The sequence below is a fragment of the Strix uralensis genome, chromosome 3, assembly GCF_047716275.1.
Source record: "Strix uralensis isolate ZFMK-TIS-50842 chromosome 3, bStrUra1, whole genome shotgun sequence".
Classification (NCBI taxonomy): Eukaryota; Metazoa; Chordata; class Aves; order Strigiformes; family Strigidae; genus Strix; species Strix uralensis.
Window position 1 is genome coordinate 28,160,707 of NC_133974.1, and position 12,224 is coordinate 28,172,930.

At 36.9% G+C, this 12,224-nt stretch overlaps 1 protein-coding gene across 8 annotated transcripts in view; it reads right to left on the bottom strand.

Annotated features, from left to right (window-relative positions):
- DST (dystonin) overlaps positions 1-12,224 on the bottom strand; it is a 316,365-nt gene that overhangs the window by 91,741 nt on the left and 212,400 nt on the right. For all 8 annotated transcript variants that reach the window (XM_074861756.1, XM_074861754.1, XM_074861758.1 and 5 more), the window contains 7 exons: positions 11,492-11,725; positions 10,931-11,212; positions 8,711-9,256; positions 6,112-6,288; positions 2,850-2,973; positions 709-917; positions 126-443 (listed from right to left, as the gene is read on the bottom strand). In XM_074861756.1, the coding sequence (XP_074717857.1) occupies positions 126-443; positions 709-917; positions 2,850-2,973; positions 6,112-6,288; positions 8,711-9,256; positions 10,931-11,212; positions 11,492-11,725 (1,890 nt within the window). The remainder of the gene's footprint in view (positions 1-125; positions 444-708; positions 918-2,849; positions 2,974-6,111; positions 6,289-8,710; positions 9,257-10,930; positions 11,213-11,491; positions 11,726-12,224) is intronic.

Sequence of the window (12,224 nt, forward strand, 5' to 3'; positions counted from 1 at the left end):
AATTAAATTCTTGATTTTAGCTAACCAACCAAATTTGGGAAACAAGCATGCCTTATTTATTGTTCAATCACTTAGGTGAGTTAGACCAGAAATGCACAATATATACAAATGGCATGGTACAGTACCTGCATATATTGAGACACTTCACTAACATCCTTTCTGGGTGCCTCTGTCTCACTGAGTGCCTGGTTCTTCTCATCTAGAAATGACTGAAGTTTTTCTGACAGATCTTCAAATAACTCCACTTTAGTCTTCAACTCCTCCATTTTCATAAGCTTCTCTTTATGCTTGTTACTTGCTTCAGAAAACCGTCCTGCAAGTTCACTCATTTTAGCCTGCAGTGTGGATGCAGTGGATGGATCTGCTGTTTCCGTGAACTTCTTCACTTTTTCATTCATAGTGTTTATACTACTTTGGCGACCCGCGATGTCTTGTTCTAGCATCTGAAACAAGCAAGAATTACTTTGTATTGCTTACAACTAAATTTTAAAAAGTGAAACTGGTCCACCACACGAAGCAACAAATCAGTACAGCCAGACCATCAGTGTAGATCCATCTATTTCAGCTATAAAAATCCTTACATGGTTTCACTTCACACAACAGTCCTCTTTAAGTATTTTGAATCAATTAAAGATGCCAAATTAAGATTTTCTTTCTTGCAATCTCAATTATCAAACAAATGCTTCTTTCAGGGAATGCTACACTTACAATGCTTTTACTAATAATATCCTGAATAGCAGCAGAATTCAAAGGCACTTGATCCTGTTCTTCAAGGCTCTTTTCAACTCCTTCCATCCAATCCATCATTTCATCCAAACCATCCTGCACGCTTAAGGATCGCGTCAGAGTTATTTGGAGCTTCTCATTCCTTTCATTCACAGACTTGGATAAATTGTCATACCTCTCCACAATATCATCTGATAAAGAGAAAATATATTTCAATTTTTATCTTTAGACAAACTAAGCTTTTAACTCATTTTACCAGTTCTTACCAGGTAAGTGTGAGTCAAAAATTGCCTACATCAGAATGAAGCAAAACCATCATCTTTCTTCAGTAAAAAATACCCAAGGAAAGATCAAAATCTTCAAACAGAGCCAAGAAGGCCACAGGACAAGGGAAATGAGGGAGAAGCTTACAGCTGTACTCCACAGCTTTTAGAAGCTGGTTCCCATGCAGCTCTAGCTTACGACAGCTGTTGACTGTTCCCAGGAAATAAAATAGCAGAGTATTAAGACAGCTCTTTTACAATTATGTCTCATGTTATTTTTAGAGCTGAAAGGTTCTTCCAGATGGTTCTTCATTAGACTTCCACCACTTCTGGGATAAGCCTCTGAAAGTTACAAGTTCCATGTACCTCTCATGGAGTTTCATGACCGACTCCAAAGAGGCAAGCCCACAGCTGTTTTCTTTGGTTGCTCTGCAAGTTACTTAAGGGATTCCAGTAAGAGATAGTTGTGTGATATACACAGAGAGCCTTCGAACTTCAGACAGTGGTGAATGTCATGCTGTGCTACTTTTCACAACTGGTAGGGAAGATTATTGAGTGTAGGTGGTAAGGCTTTCATAGTGGCAAGGTTTTTGGCCTCTGTGAGAAGAGGCCAGGGGCTGCCCCATGGAAGACACAGACGGTTCCAGCCAGCTCCAACTGATCCACCACAGGGCGCAGCTGACTTCCTCAGCCAAATTAGTGGTGCCTCTAGGAAAATGTATTTAAGAAAGGGGAAAATGCTGCTTGGAACTGAGAAGTGAGGGAAAAGAAAGTGTGAAAAACAGCCATGCAGACATCAAGGTCAGACATGAAAGAGGAGGAAGAGTGCTCCAGGTGCTGGAGCAGAGATTCCCCTGAAGCCTGTGGAGGACCATGCTGGAGCAGATAACCACACTGCAGCACATGGAGGACCCCATGCTGAAGGAGGTGGAGATCTCCTGAAGGAACTGCAGTCTGTAGAGAGCACACACTGGAGCAAGCCTGTCCTGAAATATTTCAGCCTGTGGAGAGGACCCACGCTGGAGCAGAGGAAAAGTGTGAGAAAGAAGCAGTGGCAGAGAGGAGCTGTTATGGACTGATGACAACCACCCACTCCCCATTTAACCTGCACTGTTTGGCAGGGAGGAGGTGCAAGTAGTTGGGAGAAGGAAGGAGTGATGGTGAGCCTGGAAAAAAGAGTGGGGTGGAAGGTGTTGCTTTAATTTGTCTTTGGTTCTCACTATTGAAATCTATTTCATCTGGCAATAAATTAAATTTAGTTTTCCCCAAGTCAAGTCTGTTTTGCGCATGACAGTAATTGGTAAGTATCACCCTATCTTTATCTCAACCCATCTTATTTTCTATCCCCATCCTGCTGGGCAAGGGGAGTGAGAGAGCAGCTGGGTGGGCATTTGGCAGTCAGCCAAGATCAACCCCATCACATACAGTTTCTTGAAGTTAGAAGGAAATAATTCCTTGGCTAAGCAAACTTCAAATAATTGCTTGGAAGCAGATAGTTTGGAGTCATGTTTCTTGAACCCAAACATGCTCCTTCCCACTGAAGAATTTATGATCCTCAGCAAATCACCACCTCTGTTTGGCATGCCCATCTGTAACATGGGAATTAAATATAATCCCTATCTCTGAAAAAAAAAAGTTAAAAATAAAATGACAGCTTTTAAGTGAAAAGCATATGGATTAACGTAGGAGACAGACCAACAATGAAGTTACTGTGTTGTAATAGCTTATGAATCAACAAAACAGTGTGACAACAGACTTGAACAGTGACACAAGGATGTGGAAACTGTATTTTGTCTCTTCCAGTACCTGCCTGCAGACACAAGTGATAAAAAGAGGTATTAAGAAAAGTAAACATTTTACCCAGTGTCTTCTGAATTTCATCTTTGTCTGGTGTCAGTTCTCCCCTTGTATCCAATAACACTTCAGCAGCTTTTTTCAGTTTTTCTACAGCAATTTGGTGGTTAGACACTTGTCCCTGAAGAACCTATAAAATTCAAAAAATATCAGTTATGCTTTTCAACACAGCTAATAGTTACACATGCAAGGCTTGAGATATGCCATACAACCTAAACATAGAGCTGGGAATAAACTAACTCAATTTGAGTTAAGGAATCCTTAAGAAAAATCTTCACCAGTGGCTATGACTGCTGTTGACCTTCTGGCCCTTGTTTTATTTTATTCACCATCTTTTTTATGTTCTGTTTTACAGAACATCTCTGACTCAACTGATTTCTTGCATGTAACTTCAAAATGTGTATTTTGATTGTTTTTAAAGACCACTTGTACAGACTCAAATACTATTCAAAAGAAAAATAAACATATTTTTCAACTCAGCATCAGAGAACAGTTCCGGAGAAAAAACATACAGTCATCATCAGTAGTTACACATTCACCATTAGTTGTATTGACAAAGGATCAGGGTGATATTGTAGCATAAGCAGGAATAGTCTGAAACAAGACCATCACCTTCACAGTTTAGGAAAATCCTGGACCCAGTGTCACTGAATTTTGCCTAGGGTTGTCATCTAACCAAGGAACACAGGTTTAGAGACTAGCCCAGCTGTGACTTGGTCCAGAGTCAACAGAAAAAGACAGGAAGGCTGAATCAACTTTTGAAAGTGGCTTTCTCCCTCCAGTGTATACAAGTACTATAGGCTGAATATTCTTCATATTATTTCAGGCCTCTGTGCTAGTGTATATGATGTATCTTCGTTTTGATTCATTTGAACTTTACACAAATCCAAAATGAAGGGACTTCTAATTTTTTTTTTTGATATACACTAACTCAATGAATGTATGACTCAAATGGTAATCCTATCTGCCCTGCCAGGACAAAGAAGTCATGTCAGTGCATTCAGCACTGGTATCCAGAGCATGACAGTATGCCAGAACATAGTATGTCTTGCTGACCCACTTGACGCAGCAAAACTCAGATAGACCTGAAGAGGAATTTTCCTTACACTAGAGAAATATATTGTACTTGTGGGGAAAAAAAAAAAAGAAAAAAAGGCATGCCAGAAAACCTTGTATGCTGACAGAAAGCAAACAAGCTGATGCCAGAGGCACTGAAGAATATTCTGAAGAACAGTTAATCCCCATAAAAAGATTAGACCCCACCATGCTGCCAAGGTCTGTGTCTAGCTGGATTATCAACTGCATGTGTTGGCTACAAGGGACGGCTTTAACTTGCAACACCTGACTTCTTCAAAAATACTCTTTGTTTTGCTTTCATTAATTGGCTTTCTTTCTTCAGCCTCCTGTTCTTTTCTTTTCCTTTGACTCTTTTGACACGTTGTACCCTCTCCATTCTTCCCAGCTTATATTCATTGAGAGCTCTTTTGTGTGGCAAGTAATCCATGTAGGCATTTCATAAGAGAGCCCCAGTACTCATTCCTTTTGTTCTACTTGCATGAAAATTGGCATTATACAGGATATAATTCATTTTGGCATAAGGAACAAAAAGTTTAAATGAAGCTTCAAATTGTAATTGCTGTTACTCCTATTTTTCTAGCACTTGGAAGCACAAATGTACCTAAATTGTTCCACTGTCAGGAGTTCAAAATTTACACTTTTAGTTTGTTGTCTTACAACATTGCTGTGATTTGTCTTCTCTGACGTGTCACACACCAAAATGTTGGGCAATTCCAGTGGCAGATTTGAAAGATACCATGTGGTAAAAGTAACTACTGCTCAGGCTTATGTAAGGAAAATGGTTAAGCACGTACTTTCCAACAGCCATTGACTATCATTTGTCAATAGTAAACATACCATATCTGCACTGATACTCCACATAGCACAGACAAAACAGTGAGGAAATGGCCAACCAATAGCCTTGCTCACTGAAAAATAAATAACCTTGCATTTTAATTATACTATAGATGATTGAATGTGTTTATGAAAATGTAAGAGTCAGTTCAAAGATGACAGACTGTATGAAACTTTATATAACTCACCTTACAATTGGGTTCCCAAAGCCTTCTGTAAACCTACATCTTAAGCAACTAATGGGACTTTTACCTTCACAAGCTCCATCACTAACCTCTCTTGTCTCTACAAGGATTTACATAAAGTTACAAGTTACTCCCTCAGTAGGAAAAAGGGAAAGGGAAAGGGAAAGGGAAAGGGAAAAGGAAAAGGAAAAGGAAAAGGAAAAGGAAAAGGAAAAGGAAAGGGAAGGGGAAGGGGAAGGGGAAGGGGAAGGGGAAGGGGAAGGGGAAGGGGAAGGGGAAGGGGAAGGGGAAGGGGAAGGGGAAGGGGAAGGGGAAGGGGAAGGGGAAGGGGAAGGGGAAGAAAAAGAAAAAGGAAAAGGAAAAGGAAAAGGAAAAGGAAAAGGAAAAGGAAAAGGAAAAGGAAAAGGAAAAGGAAAAGGAAAAGGAAAAGGAAAAGGAAAAGAAAAAGAAAAAGGAAAAGAAAAAGAAAAAGAAAAAGAAAAAGAAAAAGAAAAAGAAAAAGAAAAAGAGAAAGAGAAAGAGAAAGAGAAAGAGAAAGAGAAAGAGAAAGAGAAAGAGAAAGAGAAAGAGAAAGAGAAAGAGAAAAAGAAAAAGAAAAAGAAAAAGAAAAAACTGAAAAAGAAAAAACTGGTTTTCTGTGCAGAGCAATTTATGTTATATTCACTCTCTGCAGGGCATATAGTACTGGATACAACTAAAACAGGCAAACAGACTAGTCACATCACACTGCTTATCCGGTATGATCCCTTTCATAATGCAGTAACACATAAATGTGAACAGAAAAAAGCAAGAGTCACAAACAACAAACATCAAATGGTCTTCTCTATCAGGAACTCAGTCCCAAGCCCTACTCTGATAGCAAACTGTAAGCACTAAATCCTTTCTTAGTTCAAAAACTTCCCAGATTTCACACAATCATTTGCTAAGTGATACAAAACACATCTTGCTTCCACCACTGCTAATGGCATTTTGGTCCCCCATTTTTTTTTACTCTAGTGCGTTTCAGGTAACACTCTGGACAGCTGAATTTCAGAACTATAAAGGTTGCACGCCCATGTGAAAGGCAAGAATTTGGCCTGCAGCCAGCTGGATTATATTAGATTATCCTGCTTTTCAGACGAAAAGGAGTTCCTTTTAGGACAAAAGTACTTCTGCTTTTAAAAGATTTTCACCTTGGTTTCTTCTAGTTGTCTTTGGAGATTTTTGGGATCCACTGCAATTGGCTCTGATAGTTGTTTGTTCACAGCTTTTTCAGAGGCCTGGAGACCTGACAAAAGTCCAGATGAGACATCTTCATAATGTTGATATTTATCCACCAGGTCTTTAAGGTTATTTCCAAGGATGCTACACTAAAAGAGCAGAAAGCAAACAAGCAAATACCCAGGCATTAAACTGTGAGCTGCATTTCATACCAATCTCAAGGTCATACTTTCATTCCTGAAATACTGCATGATTTTTTTCCCGTCATCATTCCACTGTCTAACAGATTTCTGAACTAAGGCACAACAGGTGGACAGGCTACGCAGGTCTTCCCAGTTTGTGCTCCTCAAGCGTGATGTAGGATCCATTCACTGATGCAGGTGGGAAACTGGAGTCTAACCCATTGTACGAGAATAGGAAAAGCTTTAGGATACTTTTTGATCCACCAGCGTAAAGATTCTTTATCAGCACTCTGACACCAAAAATGTAGCCAGTGGAAGCTAGAAATTTAAAAAAAACCCAGAAGATATGTGTATGTTCATTAAAATACAGACAGCAGAGTATTGCTTTCATAAATACCTTATCTGCAGAGCAAATACAAAGTGATATGGCTTGGTATTGCACATATGCTTTGTTTAGGTCACTTAAGAATGTCATCTGACTAAGATCCTATTAGTTCTATATGTTAGCACGCCCCAAAATGTATACAGTGAATCATCACATAAAAGGGTCAATGGAACTCTTTCAGACTTTTTGGAGATAGTTTCACAAGCAAAATCTGATTTTATCAAGTCATAATATTTATAAACAGTTACTTTAAATATTTATATTCTAAACCTTCCATACACTGTATTTTAATATTTACATATGGTACTTGGTCTCCATCTGGTGGGCACACATAGAATGCACTCACATAACCAGTTAATTAAGAACTGACTTTAAGATTCCTTCAATATATAAGCCTATAAAGTAATATGCATGTGTGAAAAAATATATATATAAAAAATAAAAGCCATATAAATATTTATTAAAAGCAAGAAGCTTTTACAAAAGTCAAAAAGGTTACTACAACTTGGAAGATCTCACAAATAGTGGAAGATCTCACTTTTTAAAAGTCTGTCCTTCAAGACTCGATTTAATAAGGAAAGTCTACTTTGCTCTGCATATTTATGGTCAAATATTTAAAGCATGTCTATTATGTCTGTGCTAAATGTATATATGCAAAGCATAGAATATGGCAAGTTGACAAATCTGAGACCGTAAATCAAGCTGCTGGCATAGGATTTTTATGTGCATAAAAATAAGCTCTCTGAAAATTTTGCAATGAAATCTTTACATTCACACTCAAACTAATTCAGTAAATCAACTGGAGGAAATCTAATGTGTTAATACAAGCTTTTAGCTTCACTGTTCATATAAGTTAAGTGGGAAAATGAAAATGAGCTGCTGTAAATGGAGAGCCGTCTTCACAAACTGAGAGAACAGGGTTTACACTGGTTTTGTAATAAAGCGATCAAATCCATGTCTTTACAGAATTCACATTTCTGAGCAAGAAAACGCTGAAAGAGATGAAAATTCCCAGACAAAGATGGCAGCTGCTGCAGACCAACACTGTATCAGTGCACACTAAAGCTCTACTAAGGAATCTGAACCTACGATCTTAGAAAATTATGAAATGGTATAGTCAAAGGATACTGACAGCAACTGCCTCTTAAATAGTTCAATTAATAATTATCTCAAAAGTTTACAATTCCAGAATAGTATCAATATTGAACAACACTTTGTTTGTTTTTTGAAAACAGCAGGAAAGTTGGCATGTGAGACCGGTTGGTGATGTTTGTCTAGTTCTACTGGACAGATTCCATACATGAACCTGGCACAGACAGCTGGATTATCTTCCCTCTCTAGGGTACATGGAGGATTTTGCACTGCTAGTTTTCCATTAGTTAGAGACTAATCTCAGATTGTTAAGCATAAAATGTTTGTTTGGCAGAGTAGTGGAGAAGAATTGCTATCCTCAAATCACTACATTCTTGCATGCCTAGTGCTGACAACAAAGGTCACATTGGGACAAACTATTTCAGGACACAAATCGAATTGAAATTTTGAATGTTAATCTTGGCATAGTATCTCTCTTTCTATACCCATTTCATTAGTAGGAAGCCAAGTAAATAGGCAGTTGTGGGAAATACCACAAGGAACATAAAGAAATGTTATCCATCTAAAAGTATTAAAATTTCCTTCCACTCCAAAATGCAGTTACTCAGACATCCTGTACTGTCATAAACTCAATGAGTTTGTCTAAGGCTGGAAAGAACAATGAAGAAATCTGGTCTTATTTCTCTCTTATAACACAAGGTAGAAAATTTTATCCATTCAGACCTTAAATAGTCTGGCCCTTGAATAAAACGTTTCTTCTAGAAAAACATCTTCTTCTGCTATCTAACTTTAAGAAACAAGGAATTTACAACTTCCACAGTATTTATCAGCTAACCCCTTTTTATACAAACTGCAATTTTTATACAAAATCAATTATAGTAGTCTTTCCTACTCAGTATAAATAAAACTTACCTTAGTATAGAGAGATTTGAAACGATCTGAAGCACTATCCAGTTTATTTTGCACTTCAGCATATGTAGCTGAAGTATCGATACCATCTTTGTCAACCTTCACACCATCTCTTTTGCTGCATGACCTTGCAGCATCTAAAACTCTTTGTCCAGAAATTGTAATATACCGTAAATCACCTTTGTGAGATATAACATCTTCTGAAAAACTCTTCTGCCTTTTCAGTTTGACCATAATACCAGTGAAGGCAGAAGTACCTGCCTCCAAATTGTCAAGTTCTTGCTCTGCCTGCTGCAGCCAGGTTTCAAATTCACTATAGTCTGCATCAAATTTCTCAAGTTCTTCTCTTAGAGAATGAGTCAATTTCATTTTCCGTTCTGATTCAGCTAAGACACTCTCATACTGAGCCTTCAGCTCTTTCATGTTCCTTTGCATCTTGTCTTTTTCTTCAGGGGAAAGGTAGTGCCCTTGTTTCTCAAGCAGCGCCTGAGCAGACTGAGTTGCTATGATGACAGCTTGTTGCTGTGAAATAATTTTCTCATGTTGAGCCTAAAAGAAAAAAATGTATTATGACCAGCACCTTCTCAGATGGTTCCTTAGAAATCACAAGTAAAACAAAGACCGTCAAAATGATAAAAAGCTTTTCCAGTTTTCATATTATTTATTAGAAAACATTTTGTGAGTAATTTAAGGGAAAGCGTGACTCCTGGTCATCATATTTCTGTGCAGTTTCAGAATTTTAGAAACATACAATGGTAATTCTGGCCACATATACAGGCCATGACCAAATGGGAGTCTTCAAATATCACTGGAAATCAGAAATACTAGGATATATATATATCACAAACACTTTCCCCTGTACTTCCAAAAGATAAATCACTATAGTAAAACTAGACATTATCAATTTCTTTAATTTTCTTCCTAATAAAAATTATTTTCTTATTACTTAACATTTAGGGTAACGTGCTTAGTGTAATCAAAACTTTTCTCATTCCCTGTCTCAAAATAGGATTTATCAAATAAACCATTCAAAAGCAGGCAACTTTCCAAATCAAAGCTGTTCCATTTCCTGTTACATATGTTGTAGCTACCATTTCAGACAAACAGAACAAAAGGAGTGAAAGCATCGAACATTAAAAAGAATACAGATACTTTGTTCTTATATTGAGTGAACAAACATTATTATCCAATTTTTTAAATCTCATTTTTCAATGTTAAGAGCAGTGATTTTTATCAGATATACTTGCTTATAAAACAGGTCCTTTTGACATTAAAAGTCAAGACACATTCTATGCATGTGTTTCAGTCGTTTCAATCTTGTAAAAAAGTTAAGTCATAGGAACTAGAACTGTATGCCAAATCATATTTCAAATATATTCTTTCAAAATCATATTTCAAATATATTCTTTCAAAAAATCTTTATTCTTGAAGGTCTTCTACGTAAAATAGACTGGTATGCTTTTCTTCCATGAGTACAGTGGGCAATTATCCTGTAGGTATTAGGTGCAGAAAAGAATGGTCAAAAAAGTTAAAGTAAGAATCTTATGTACTCAAAACCAAATGATCTTATTTTCTTGTGTTGGTTTTGGCTTTTTTTTAAATAAGAAAAGAAATCCAAAATAGTATCATCTATCAGCATAATCATTTTCACCATGTCCATCAAACCACACCTAAAATCTCTTTGTTGCTCAACTGTAAGTCAACAAAAGCCATAAAACTCAGCCTTCTGAAGCCTTAAATTAGTGCTTTGACCATGTTTTAAAGTTACAGGGACTAAAGATCGTAATTTCAGCAAACTATTATTTGCGGCTATTGGTATCAGTGTTCACAGGGAATTTCAGGGGGTTGAATCATTTGGCTATTACAAAGATTTTTTAGAAAGTCACATAAAAGGTATGAATTTACGTTGTTGCTTTTTGCATTTTGTTTACTTGCATTAATTTTTCATTATAAAAAGTAAGAATACTCACCATCAGGATTCTTAACATCTACCTTGTAGAATATGTCCTTTTTCTTATTTTGAAGGAAACAACCATAGTAACAGTGAAAAAGTGACAAATTCACAATACATTCTAACTACTGAAATTCCTACCACTGTATATCACTAATTTCCTAGTGCCTGTTGCAAAGTCTGTGACAGAAAGGATGAGATTGAATTCACTCATGTTGCATGAGGTTTGAAACACTTTGCACCTAAATGTTGAATAAACCCAGTAACAGTACCTTGACTTTCTGATACTGCTGGTTCAGATTATCTTCTGTGCTTTTTATTAGTCCATCCACTCGAGTTTCAATGTCTTGCTGAATTTCCAGCAGATTACCATTGACATCATCCTCCTCTCCTTCCAAAGCCTTCATATCTCCGTCTTCATAGTGTGTTCCATTCTGTTCTATCACCTGCTTAAATTTCCGGCCGTGCTCCGCTTCTTTATCCACATTTGATAGCCAATCCAAGAGATTTTCTATTGTATTTTTACTTTCTTCCAGCTGTTCTATGGCTGCAACCTACATTGAAATTTCACAGTTTCAGTTTAGAAATCTTCTTTTGGCACTATAAAATATCACATGCAAACAGACCATTTAAAATACATTAACATTAAACAAAATTTTTGATTTACATATATGTTGCTGTTTATTTTATAAAGCAAATAAACCAGCAATTCATTAAGTCACCCAAATGAAATATGATTTTAATCTCTCCACAGTGTATCAGTAATAAGTTGCAAGAATCCTGTGAAACATGTAAAAAGTTTGAATAAAGGTATGAAATGGTTGCCAAAAAACCTTTTCTGTTTCCTGCTTAATTGCTGTTGTCATAGCTTTATCCAGTTCTTTTTTGGACTCTTCTGCCTTCTGGCTAAGGAGCAAACACTTTGTCTTAGCTTCATTCAGTTTCTGTTCAAGAATAGACTTGTCTTCTTGTGACAACTTTTCTCCATTCTCTTTCAAGAAGTTTTCAGTGTTTTTCACAATCTCTGCCAGTGTCTGGGCACTCATTCTCATGTCTTTTTGTATCTCCTTTTGAGGAAAAAAAAAAAAAGCAAACAGGGGTAAGTAAATTATTCACCAGATCTTTCCAATTAACTTTATTGGAACTATCTCTGTTATAGGGTAAGCACCATATTGGTCCTTTCTAACTTGTGAGAGCACATGATACATTACTAAATTGAAGATAGGATGATTAAAAAACTGACAATGTTACTGCAGCTCCATCTGTTTGGTTGTTTTTTAAATTTCAAGTCTGTTGGCTTACACTCCTATTCAGACTGAGGCCATTTTTTCCTTTGTTTAGAGCTCAAATATTTTATTTCCGTGTACACATAAGAAAATATATCTTATTTTTTAGATATCAAGAGATAAAGTAAATCTGCTACTGTAGTTAGTAGGGTGAGTCTCCTGAAAAATGCATTCCATTACTATCCTAACAGAAAGCTGCAAAAATAAGGAGACTGAATAAAAGTCAGAAACTTGTAGTCATCTTTCCCAGGTGTAAATTCTCCCATATTTCTTGGTTTTG